At 39.5% G+C, this 13,740-nt stretch overlaps 1 protein-coding gene across 3 annotated transcripts in view; it reads right to left on the minus strand.

Moving 5' to 3' along the window:
* Positions 1 to 12,291, minus strand: part of HERC2 (HECT and RLD domain containing E3 ubiquitin protein ligase 2) — a 100,860-nt gene extending 88,569 nt beyond the window's left edge. For 2 of the 3 annotated variants that reach the window (XM_030962099.1, XM_030962080.1), the window contains exons 1-3: positions 12,176 to 12,291; positions 11,334 to 11,453; positions 924 to 1,038 (exon numbers count right to left, since the gene is read on the minus strand). In XM_030962099.1, coding sequence (XP_030817959.1) covers positions 924 to 1,038; positions 11,334 to 11,405 — 187 coding nt within the window. In that variant the 5' untranslated portion in view covers positions 11,406 to 11,453; positions 12,176 to 12,291. The remainder of the gene's footprint in view (positions 1 to 923; positions 1,039 to 11,333; positions 11,454 to 12,175) is intronic. The other variant, XM_030962090.1, reaches the window with a different exon arrangement.
* Between the last annotated feature and the right edge of the window lie 1,449 nt (positions 12,292 to 13,740).

Raw genomic sequence — 13,740 nt, forward strand, 5'->3', positions numbered from 1 at the left:
TTACCTCCTCTAGTCAAAAACACATCCATTCCTTCTATTTTTAAAGGAGGCATACTACAGGTATGAAAAAATTGTCTACATGAGTAATTGAGCATTATTGGTTTGAAATATCATGTCTATCCCACAGTACAATTCAGGAAGTAACAGATGCCAAAAAACCAGTTCACTGTTACCAAAGGCAGTATTTCTATCCATCTCCTCATTTATCTGGGAATTTTACAAATTACTGACAAAACTTATCTGACCATTTGGTGAGTCCATTTCAGCCAGATCAGGAAACAAATATTTTAGTTTTTGACCAGTTTAATTTTCTGTTCAGTACGGAGTCAAAAGAGCACCACTCTGCCATTTGCAGTATTTGCAGTGTCGTAACTGCTCTCAAGTACACAGGAAAACTTAAAAAAAAAAAAAAAAAAAAAAAAAAAAAAAAAAAAACCCCCCACACACTACATTCTCAGGCAGATCGTGGACAGTTTTTAAGCTGACCTTTCAGTTACTTGCTGAAGACTGTAAACAAAATTAGAAATAGCAGTATCAGCTTTATCCCATCCCTTGTCCACTTCCTTTAAACAAAGGCTACAGCTGTAAACACACCAAGCATACCAAACAAAAAGACACTGCCAAGCCTCTCTCATAGTAACATGCCTAGTTATAAAGTTAAATTTCACAAGGCTAGAACAGATTTAAACCTTCACTTGGAGGCTTGGACATTACCTTTTCATATACTTTTTAGAAAGTATATACTTTCATATACTTTTTATAATCACTTTTAATTTTATTTAATTCAAAACACTAACACCTGCAAATTGTACAGACAGGTGATGATAAACAAAAGTTTTGTGACAGTATGAAATCTGAAGTCCATTTTCAACATCACAATGAAAGGAAAAAATGAACAATTAAAAGAAATGTAAAATTCATACCTTTTCTTGGAGGTAGTTCACCACTCTGTATTAATTCTGTTCCAGGATATACAATCTCTCCATCTTTTACCATTTCATTCCACAAGCCACACAATCCATCTCGTGTAAAAGCAAGCTGTTAAAAATAAGACATGACATACAGTTACACACACTTTTCTCTCAAGGCGACTCAAGCTAACACTCAAAACACATCTGATTTTATACATCATCCCAGAAGAAAGAAAACACGTACCATCTCACTGGAAATGAGATTTTGTGTGTGTGTTTGTATATCAAGGATTTAAAAAATCTTCAGAATCTCTGTCTAGCTATGCTATTTTCAGATTAAAAGAGCAAAATGGTAAATTTCAGGCTCAAGTCCAGAAAAACGAACTTTTTTTTGGTGACAAGTTTTCATTAAAGGCATGGACTTGGTCACCCCAGAACTATCCACCCATTCAAGATGACACCAGCTGGGGGGTAGGGAGACGGTGTGGGGAGTCCTTTTTCTCTTCAGGAAAAGCTATTCAAACAAAGTCAAGCTGCATAAAATCCCAAGACACAGAAGCTCACAGTCCCCTGGCCAACCAGCAGCTGAAGAGCTGGGCATCTTAACCAGAATGATGACATCAAGGCACAGATTTGTAAATGAATTCAGCCGGTTCAATCTGGTCCTGCTGTGCAAAGCATCTCTCACCACCCTCCCTCCTCTTTCCAACTGCTCCAATGCCTCCTCTCCCACCAAGAGCCAGATTATGGAATGGATCAAGCCTAAATCCAGCAACACTCAGAGGAAGAGCAAAGGGCTGCCTGAGCCCAGGTCAGCTCCCAATACACTCTGTGCTCAAGAGCAAAAATACTGGCAACAGAATATAGACTCTGCTAGCTGGAACCACTCACAAAAGCACTGGCTGCAACACAAGTCTCCTAATGATTTAGGAATTTGGATCTCCCTTGGAGAATCCTAATGAGCAGGACAACTTCTCTTCTATGGATGTTGTTGTTTGCTTTATAAAACACTGCAGAACAGGTATCTACATCCCAAGTGAATTCCATAATAACCAGGCTGTAATTCACAGCTGTAGAGCGTAAGGGAGGAGGGCAGGACATAAAACTGAAAAACAGAATATTTTCTGCATACCACAGTGGTGCAGTGGACCACATTAAAAAAAAAATCATAAACAACACCACCAAAAAAAATTTTTAAAAGTAAGAAAATACACCACTTGCTGAAGGCTCATTCAGAAACATCTTTGTGTTATGTAACCAGCATTCAAATCCAAAGTGTTTTAACTGAGAGGTAATCCAAAGATGTGGCTTACAACAACTGCCATAAAAACATTTACCACTACACAAAAGTCCACTTGTCTCTAGAAAATAGCTCAAAATAAAATCATTACATTGTAATGATTAAGGATTAGAGGTTTTAAGAAGACACATCCATCAGCAGGGCAGAGATTTGCTGATCCAGCTCATCTCAGTTAACAGGAATTAAAAGACAAGTTGCATGCTTTCACACCACTGTAACACACTAAATGCCCATAGTAATTTCTTGACTTCATATTGAGAATTTCATATTCAGAAATCCACTCCAACACATATTAATGATTTCTATAATTCTTCTTTCAGCATAAAGTATGAGTTGACACAATGTACTTGTCTGTCACTTACTACTGCCTGATCAGGGGCAGAATCATGCAGTGTGAGCTAGACATTATTCATCTTATCTGTGACTTATCAATTGTACAGCACCAGAATCAAACCCTGACCATGCCTTACTGAAAGGTTCTTCAGTAACCCTGTTCTTCAGTGTTACACAGCACAAGGAGATTTTGCAAAAGACCTGCCTTGTGTTTTGCTAAGAGCTTTACATTTGGCTTCATTTTTAAAAAATTGGAATAACCTGAAGCTGCATTTCAACAATGAAAAAAATCATTCACCATTAACTAATTTTTTAATATTTATGAATATTTCAACAATAAATGGTTTTCACTTTTTCCTTCTTTAGATGTGGTCATATACTTCAGTGGGACACCTAGGGAATTTACTTTTCGTAGTTTTTTTCCTGTGTAAAAAAAGCAAAACAGTTGTTTCAGTGATTTTAGTTACCTTTCACCTGTAAAATGCTAACCTATGGTAAAATACAAGCTTGAAAAATAGTAAGTGAGGCAACCCTCCATATGGGCCAGATAATATAGTTTTCAGAAATTAAAGATCTTTTTCTAATAAACTGTCTTTTTCACAAATTTTACTTTACATTCTCAGATCACCTTGGTATGGAAAATCTTTCTCACAGCCCATAGAATCTAAATGTCTTCAGGCTTTGAATGCCAGATTTTTCATAATGTAGCACTGGTCTATTTCAGAAAACTTACTTATTAATCTGAAAGCATTCATATAAAGCAGAATTAGGAACTGTTTTCTCCACTTCAACCTCTAATTCTTTTACACAGCAGAAAGTTCACTCAACTCTTTAATGCAACTAAAAACTGAAAAAGTAAACAAAATTTCCTTGGCCTTGAGTTTGGTTCAGTCTTATCAAAGTATTTTTTTCTTGGTATGTTGCAAAAAGATAGAGGAACCACCAAGACTACCGGTCACAGAGTTCCACCTCCCTCTCCAAATACCACAAGCAGCCTTCAGATAAACAATTTTGCCTGCTACTCAGGTTGTAGTTAACATTTTGTCAACAGTATCTGCGTTGGGGGAAGGGAAAAATGAGACAAGTTTGAAAGTAAAGAAACACTGGACTGACTTTACCGCAATAATCAAAGCAACCAACTGAGCAGATAATTAAGAAATAGTATTTACAACCAATTCATCTGTCATAACAGGGCAACTTAAATTCGGCTGTAACAAAATGACTATTAATCTACTCAACATTCAGCAGATATCTAGAATTTGCTATATATATTAGCCAAAAGTGAAAGAAAAGTCTGAGTTCTTAGGTGATAAATTATTTAAGCAAGTTTATTTTCATGGTCTCAAAATTACATAATCACAATAGAAAATTTACAGCTCCCTTAAGAGAAATATTTCTTTTAGCCAACAGAAATGGGGAGGAGTGGTTGATACAAAAGAGGGTGGTGCTGATATCCAGAGGGCCCTTGACAAGCTGGAGAAATGGACTGACCTCATGAACCTAAACCTCATGAACCCTAACCTCATGAAGAAGTGCAAAGTCCTACAGCTGGGGAGGAACATCCTCAGGCATCAGTACAGGTCCAGTGTAGGCTCAGTGTGAGAGACATGGACAAAAAGGAGAAAGCCGAGCAAAGAGCCATGAAAATTAAGGGACTGGAACTCCCTTTTTATGAGGAAAGGCAGAGAGAAAGAGCTTGGGAGGAAAGCTCATCTACGTATATGTGTATAAAATCTGAAGGGAAGGTCTAAAAAAGATGGATCCAGGCTTTGCTCAGTGGTACCCAGGGACAGGACCAGAGGGAATGAGTGAAAACTGAAACACAGGAGCTTCCCTCTGACCAACAGCAAACATTTTCTTTGTGAGAGGGAGACCAAACACTGGCACAAGGCGCCCAGGGAGGTTGTAGATTCCCAAGTTTTGAAGATATTCAGAAGACATTCAAACACAGACCTGGGCACTGGACTCTAGGTGGCCCTGCTTGAACAGGGGAGTTGGACAAGATAACTTCCAGAGGTCCTTTCCAATCGCAAACATTTGTGACTCTGTGAAACTTGCAGCTGAAGATAACACTCTTCTGTGTAGTGGAAAAGCATCTGCTTTAACTTCACAATCCTGCATTTTTTTCTTCCTACAGTACTTTATGACTTTCTTCATCTGCTCCCACCAATACCTCTCACATTCAGTCAATCATAACGAGTCTATCGACACATCTCAGTGTTCAAACTAGAGATCTAAAACTTTTTTTTTTTTTTGTTCTGAACAAAGGTACTTTCCTCCACTAAATTATTTGAAGAACCTTCACAAGGCAATTGGTGCTATAGTGCAAGACAAGAAAAACACACTTGGTGTCTTCATTGTTTCTGACATACTGCAGTTCCAAACACAAGAGCAGCCACTTGTGTTTTCCAAAGTCTCTCTCACTAGATTGCTTGATTCATATGAATATCTTTCCCTCTAATAATTTAGCAATTTCATTTGTAAATGTTTAAAGGGATGAATTTAAACTCAGTAAATTAATAAATTAAGAAGTTTTCACTGAACTTTTGCAACTGACAACAGTACCAGAGACATGCCCTCTGTACATCTCCCCCAAGGCCCTGCTTGCCCCATCACTTACACACTTCCTTCCAAAGACCAGGACAACAGCAGCTCTATACTACCATTACTATCCACTGCCTTGCAACTTTGGCCCATGTTCTTAATCCTCCTACTCATTCCCCAAGCTAAAAATCTCCCTTGTCCTTTCCCATGACATCTACTGACCTCTTCTCAATCCCCATCTCCTACGCATCTCACCTTCAGAAACCCCAAGCCTCTTCCATCATTTGTCACACTTTCTCATCCCCAGACCATGTCTTGATCACTTGAAACCCATATATCTCAACAAATCCACACTTCCCACACAGACCTAAGGCTCAGCCCTCCTCATTTATCACAAACTAAAAACCCAAGGGCCTAAGGAGACTTTAAAGTGAACTTCTACTGTAAACTGGGCTGCCTCCACTCTAATCTTTAGTTAATCTTATCTCTGCAGTAGAACTGTAATTTATTCTGTCTGGTACAACATCTGATTAAGTCCAAGGGGTATCTAGCTTGGTTGCTGACATATGCTGCTACCAACCTCCAACAGGCTGACAGTGAAATTCCTGTCCATCCCTATCAGCTTTGGACAATAAGACCCTGGCATTAACATTTCCTTCCATTTCAAGAAAATTAAATCTTGCAACCATAACTGGGTAAGCTCCTGAGGATTCTCAAAGCACTGCTAAAATTTTGCTTTCAGTAAGTTATTTTAAGAGTAATCAGCAGCTCTGATTTTGCTTTGAAGTCAACTATTTTAATTAGACAAACTCTATGTAGTACATAAGATTATGTTATCAAGGTGGTTTCATAAACTTCCCTGCAAAAAGCATAGAAGCCTTCATAAAAGTTAACTTGATCTCAAGAAAAACAAAGCCATGAAAATAAAATTACACAAAAGGACAAGGATTGACTTAGGTAGGATTCCTGGTTATATAACTGCACTGGAAATTTAAGAAACTGACTTCATAACCACAGAACATCAATATGGATTTAAAATATAAGCTACTTAAATCATCTTCACCTCAGAATTGCCAAGAGTAGTGGAGAATCTGTTCTTCTATTCACTTTTTTTTGCATTAGCCACTGGCTGTATTTTAAAGACTACATGAAAAACTTCTCACTAGAAAAATACTTAAGTGAAAAAAACTTTCAGCCCAGTAGTAGTGAAGAAAATCAAAGAAGAATAAGTCCTTTACTAAGTCTCTCTTTTGTTTTTGCTTTTTTGAATCCATTCAATTTGTGTTTCCTTTTTCATTGTTGTCTTAGTATTTTGTCCTAGCTTCCTTCCTCCCCTGCAGAACGAGGCATGCCCTGAGACCACAGCTGCTTATCACACCTATGCAGAGCACAGTGCAACATCACTACACCTAAACACTCGAGAGCTCAGAGAGCAAAATCAAAAAGTTCAGCAGCCCCACATTACTTCAACAGATTTGGAGTTAAACTAGAAACATCCCCATAACAGCAGGGTGCTGGTCTTCCACTTGCTGGAAAAATTAACAGTTAATAGTCACACACAAAGAAAAAATATGCAATTCCCTATCTTTATGCATCTGAAGAATAGCTCTGTCTGAACCCAAATATTTGAACCTACGGATTAAATCTACTTTCTCTAACCTATCACACCACATGAGTGTTTTTCCCTCCATCTGGAAATCACTTATTTAGGAGAGACAGCACTACTACAGTTTTAAAATAACTTTTAAAAATTGGTATCAAAGTTCACTTCCTTAAATTACAAAGGAGTCCTCATTTGCAGTTTACTGTAATAGCTTCCAAATAAGCCCTTCATTTTTTTGTTCAGAAAACCAAAGCAAAGAAGATTAACAGGAAACAACAAAATAGAGAAGGCAACTTTCACCAACTTCTTGCTTTTAATAGCCAAGACATCATTTCTTTACATAATCTTCTCACAGGTAAAGATCAGACACTGATCTGAATGCTGGAAGGGAGGATTTTCAAGAAAATAAAAATTATTAATCTAACTTCAAAGGAAGGCTAAAAAGGTTTCAAGCTAATGCAACTGTTAAAGGTGGCTATTTAATTTCAAAAAAATTATTTTCATCTCTGTGGCAAAAGATAATAACAGAAATAGTCTGCCAACCATGAACTCAATGAAAACTGATGGAAATGCTTGATGTTCCTCTTGCAGACAGCTCCTACACCTTGACTGTTGCCTAAAGTTTTTCTCAACACTACAGGAAAATGAAAGTTTTTCCCTCTAACTCCTGCTATTAAGCACAACAGTTCTCCACAGGATCCAGAATAAGCAGCCTAATTAAACTCCATTTGAACACACACATGCATCCCATTAGCTCACAGCAATTCTAGTTTGTAGTTATTCATCCATCACTAATTAAAGGTCTCTGCATAAGATTCTAATTTAGTTGTACAGTACATCTATTTAATCAGAATTATTATAAGCACAGTTTGATTCCACAAACTGGGTACCTACCTAGGTTTAAGTAAACAATTTTAATCTTCCCTTTTTATAATAAAGAATGTCTACCTTAGGAATAGTCATTGGAGCACAATCTCCCATGACACAAAATGTTTGCTACAAATGTGATGGCTTCTACTAGTAATAGTCATCAATAGGGAGGTCTTTTCAATGTATTAATTCTAATCTAAATAAATAACTTATAAATTGAAATAATACACCAACTTTTCAAGCAAATCTATTAAGAATGATGCATGAAAAAGTGGCCTGCACTAAAATCCACCTATTTTATAACTTCACAGGACTATTTTATTAATGGTCATGTTATACACATCCTGTTGATACATACTACATATTGTGTACTGATGTTCTCATATTCAGCTGAACTACCCTGATATTTCAGCTGCTGTAAAAGTCTGGTTTTACAGATAGAATATCCTATTTTGCTCCACCAGGAAATTCAGATTTGTTTAAGTAAAAGAAATGTTTCTGAGCACTTCAAAATTACACTAGTAGCCATAAATCATACAAATAATTACAAAGTTTTAAAAAAGACATGGAGCAGTTACGGGTTGCATTTGGATCTTTGTGGAGCACTTAAGCCTCCTAAAATAGTATTGTTCAGTTTCAGAAAAATTAATGTAAGCAAAAAACATTGTGAAGATACAGTTCCATTAACACTTCACATCACCTCAGGTAATTGTGCAGGCCAGAAGGTCACTGCTACTACAGAAGGACTTGTGCCTTTGATATTCACTTAAGAGCAGTAATAACATGCTATACCATACTGCCTTTGTCTCACAGCAGTAACATCCCAAAAGTGAGTAAGAACATTTAAATTTGGCCCGGACACCAGCTGCACCAGTGATGCACACAGGTGATTAAACACAAGCCATGCTACAATCCACATGTCACTCTTTTCTTATTGTATTAATACCACAACATAATACTTATTAATGCAAATAGTACTAGAATATTGTGTATTACACTATTCATGCAACATGTTCTTGAGCTAATACAAAAAAGAATACAATAATTTTTAGAGAGATTTCATTGGCTTAACCTGCAATAACTGCCAGTTATCAAGTCTAAAAAATAAACTCTGGCAACAGTGACAAAGGAAAAAAGTAAAAAAAAAAAAAAAGTACTTTGGAGATACTAGATTACCAAATGAAACCATTTTACTTCCAATCTCAGCTATACACCCCAAATTTTGTAGCAGCAGAATTTACTTTAAAAACTAATCAGTCTCTCTAAGTCTCCTAAGGTAATTCCCCAAAATAATTCTGTTTCTACAAGGACTGTCACCTACTCATTTTTGGACTGCTGTACACTGAGAAGTTAAAAATGTAACTACCAAGTAAAGATTTCCAGGGTCCAATTCCAAACAATTTGTAGTCATCTTAACCCTTTCACATAAATTTAGTGTGTCCTCTTCAAACCTCTCATAGTACTGTGTTTACCTTTTCAATTCCTGCTGACAGTCTCTTGAGCACCAATAGGGCTCTTCTACAGCTGAGCCAGTAAAAACAAGCACATTAAGAAATCTACATATTCAGTACACATAGAACTTAAAGGATTAAGACACGGGATTTATACCTATTAAAAAAATAACCACATGCAGCTAGGTCATGCTAGCCAACAAGCAGCTAAAGTAATCATTCAGGTAGTAGAAAAATTCTCCAGAGCCCAAAACCCCTCTCCTTTACAGAAGGCATCTGTCATTTAATACATTAAAAGATGCTACTCAAGATTCACGTGCTCAATTTTTCAAAATACTGAACACACACATCCAATTAAGAGTTCTGTGATGAGGACCTGTGTAATACCAAAAACAGGTAACCTAATAAGAAAATTATATTATACCCAGGGGCCTGGCTTGTCTTCAGATTCCAGAGAAGTGATATTTGCATCTAGCAGATGACAAATCATTACTGTTCTCTTATTTTATTATTCTCATTATTCTGACTACAGTTTGATTGGAAGAAAAAAAAAAGAGTACTCTGGCAATTATGACTTTAACTTGTTATTGCACATAAAGAACTTGTGTCAGTAAGAGCATTTATTCATAGAAATATGCTGCAAATGAAGATTTTTATTATTAAAAGGAAGTCTTGTAACACATCAGCTAAGCTACAGTCTCATAAATCACAAATAATATCATGGCATTTATACACACAACTGAAAATAACCCATAAAACTTTGGATGACAACTGAAACCTCCTATAAAAAGTTTAAATATACAGGAAAAAAAAAGGGATGTAGAAAAAAAGGCACTACAAAAAAGAAAAAATCTGATAAATCACATGAACAGTCACATTTTTCACCCCATATAATAGAGAAGAAAAAAAAGGCAATGCATAATCAGCAGGTGTTACAAACAAAGGTTGCCACTTTTTCAGATAAATTTCCCTGTATTCAACAATCATTATATACAATACATTTGTAATCTAAAAGCCACCCTTCTGGAAACAAAAAAATATTTCCCTATTTCTTAATATGCTTACCTCGAAAATGTTGTACAGCATCTTTATTTACTACTTTAGAGAAAACATCTGACTTTAGACTGAAACTTTTACTTTGGTAGGATCGAAAGATGAAAATAAAATTAATCTAACCAAATCAAGAGCAAGCCCTGTCATTTCATAGCATTTACATTCAAGACCTACTAAATAATGGAACCTCTTAGGCTATATCTGTCACTTCTGATTCCAATTTATCTTGTTTGATGTAAAATACTGGAGAAAGGCTGCTTTCAAATCACAATTGCATGAGGAAAAATCCTTGTCTAACCATAAGAACAACTCAAGCATGAAGACTATCAGCAGGTAATCTGGGAAAAGTCACAAAGATGGAATTTTTAAGAGTTTTTCAGGAGCACTATCATTAGCAGTAACAAAAGAATAACACTGGTTGGCCCATCCCAAAAAGAATTTTGCAGTTTTGAGTTGAAAGGTTATTTAGTTGAAAGGTTTGGAAAGGTTATTCAAAGTAAGAGATCTATATGCAACATCTGGGTAAAGGAAGGTGAAGAGACAATAACTTAATCTAGTTATTCATTTCATCTACAACAAACATAACTGACCCAAACTACTCTATTTCTCTATATTTTCCACTTTTTCACAAAACCTGAATTGAGAAAACACGTTAATATCCTCCTCCTCCCCATATCACACAACTTTGCTAAATGAAGAAATCTACTAAGATAAAAGAAAGCTTCCACCAACTACTGGTATATTTCAATGAAGACCACTTCCATTTCAACCTTGTACCTTTGACAAAAAACTCAAAAAGGACAAAATTTAAAGGAACCCTCTATCCATAATGCAAACAACTACAGCAAAATCTAATTTGAATTCTTCAAAATATAAATTACATTTCCATCGCCTTTCGCTTCAGTTCTCCTGTGCATTAAAACTGCCAGCTCATATGCAGGCAAGACATTTAGCAACAGCCTAAATAAGAATTTATAGTTCTAGCAGAAATGCCACATACTCTCCTAGGAGCTGTGACACTCAGCAAAGATAACACACATATGTAGCCCAGCTTGCTTCAAAGCAGAAGGGACTGGACTGAAAATGCAGATGTATTTGCAGATCAAAATAACTTGGTGTTTCTTCAAAGCCACTTATAAATCAGCATACCTGGGAAAACCTATACACTATCTCAAGAGCTGCAATCTTCTACTTGTCAGCTTTTTGGACTAAAAGCATCCTTGAAAAGCACCTGAAAGGTCATAATGCAATATGACCAAAGTCCTTACCTGCAAGTCTGTCTTCAACCATTTGGAGTCAAACCTTGCTTGAGCAGACAGACAAAAAGAATCAGAAGACATGTTTCCTTCTTCAGCCTTCTCTCCAGGCTGGCTGAGCAACCCAACCTGCTACAGAATGAGCAGAGAGAAAGAAAAAAATTTAAAAAAGGACAATCTAGCACATGAAGCAAACCACACAAGGTTATTTTTGTTCAGACTAGGATGGCTTCCACTTGATCTTTAAAAATGTATCATGAAGAAGGACCTGGCTCGTTCACGTCCCCTGAATTTGCACGGGGAGAGGAACACGCATTAGGAATACTATCTGAACCTAGAAAAAAGCCTGCACATCCCCTCCCTATCACACCCGTGGGAAGGAAGCCTCCCTTCTGCTGCACTGAGCCACACCAAAGGCCTCAACGCTGCCCCTCAGCCCCGTAAGTGGTGCATGAAATAAATAATTGATCGCAGATTACGCAAGCCGCAGGCCAACATAAAGCGATTATCAGGGTCACCCGCACCCCCTCCTGCCCGAGGCCGGGGGCTCCCCCTCTCCCGAGCATCCCACCCCCGCGCTCCCGCCCCGCTGTCACCGCCCTGACGGCTCCCACCCGCCGGGGCCAGCCCGGGGCCGGGCCGGGGGGCTCGGGGCGCGGAGGCAGAGCCCCGCCCGGGCAGGGGGCGCCGCGGGGGCCGGCCCTGCCCCGCCTGCCCCTCCCGCGGGGCTCCGGGATGCGGAGCGGAGGCCGCGCTCCCCCGCCGCCCGCCGCCCACCGCCGCCTCACGGCGCTCCCGCCCCTGCCTCCCGCCGCCCCCGAGCCCGGCGGGGCTGCCGGGGCTCCCACACTCACCGAGCAGCCGCGGCAGCGACGGCAGCAGCTCCTGCTCCGCTGCACCGCCGCCCGCTCGGCCCCGGGTAATCCTCGCCCCTCCTTCCCTCGCCCGCCCACCCCCCACCCCTCCGCCGGCGGAGCCGCTGACCGATCCCTCCCTCGCTCCGCTGCTACTGGAGACGGGGAAAGCTCGGCCCCCCGTACGCCAGCGGAGCTCCCTGCCAATGGGGAGAGCGGCGGGAGGCGGGACATCCTGTCCCGCAGCGGGGCGGGCAGCGCCGCGGGCAGGCGGGCGGAGCCGCGCCGGTAGGAACGGGGATCCGAGCGTCCTTACAGCCGGGATGCGGAGATTAAAAACAAATAAATTAAAAAAAGATTGTTTATATCATTGAGGGGCCATCTGCAAACTGTGCTGTTGATTTATAAAATAAAGTAGCTTGTAAGTGTTTCAGACGAGAAAGGTTAGTAAGGAGTAGCTCGGAGGCAAAGAGATTCTCAGTGGGAAAGGTTGGAAGGGACCACACTGGGGCATCTGGCCCAGCCTCCCTGCTCAGGCAGGGTTATCCTGGAGCCCGCGGCACAGCACGGTGTGTGTCTCTGGAGACATCCAGGGCCCACCTTGCTGCGTTCCTGTGTAACCTGCTCTGGGTGATCCTGCCTTGGCAGAGGGGTTGGACTGGATGACCTCCAAAGCCTTTGCCAACCCTAATAATACTGTGACTCTGGTTGTTCTGATGCTTCTTGGGTATCTCCAATGAATGGGACTCCACAACCCCTCTGCACAATCTGTTCCAGTGCAAGGTCATCCACATGGTAAAGAAACTCCTATTCAGCTGGACCTTCCTGTGCATCAGTTTCTGCCCATTGCTGGTCATGGAAGTAAAGACCAATGCAAAGAAGACATCAGTAACTCTGCCTCCTCTGCATCTTCTGTAACCAGGGAAGGAACAGAGGCTGGGAACAGTAAAGTGATGCCACTACACATGAAGGAGTAAGGACGCTGGGGGACAAAGTGTGAACTTGCTAATGGCAGGCAATGGCAGGAGTCTGGAGGCAAATATGACTGATTGCTCAAGGGAGAAACTGCTCTGAGGCAAATAATCATCCTTCAGCGTAAGTTTGTTGGGGATATATATTAGTAGTTTGAAATTCAAATAAACCATAAGTCAAGTTTCTCTTACTTAGACTCCTGTTCCCTGGCAGCTAAGGAATTAGGAGTGTAGAGCAAGACTTGGCAGATGGGACTATTATTGGCTTTGGCCAACATGAAGCCACAGACTGAATGTCAATGAAATGCTAACAGAACTGAGACCATTTGCTGGCATTTAGGCAAAGGTACACAACATTTAGTTGTTGTTATTATGTAAGAAGCATTGTAATAAAACAAGGAATTTGATTCTCCGGGCTTCATTTTCAAAGTAAAAAATGCAACCATGACCTAACTGGTTAGTCTGTCATTTATCACAGACATCTCTTGAATCAAGATATAGTAGGCATTTGAAGTAAAATACTCTATAAAACTTCTGAAATGCCTCAAAATTTATATTAAAAATATAGAAATTCTCCATTTCCTCAAGTTACTC

The sequence above is a fragment of the Camarhynchus parvulus genome, chromosome 1 (genome assembly GCF_901933205.1).
Source record: "Camarhynchus parvulus chromosome 1, STF_HiC, whole genome shotgun sequence".
Taxonomy (NCBI): domain Eukaryota; kingdom Metazoa; phylum Chordata; class Aves; order Passeriformes; family Thraupidae; genus Camarhynchus; species Camarhynchus parvulus.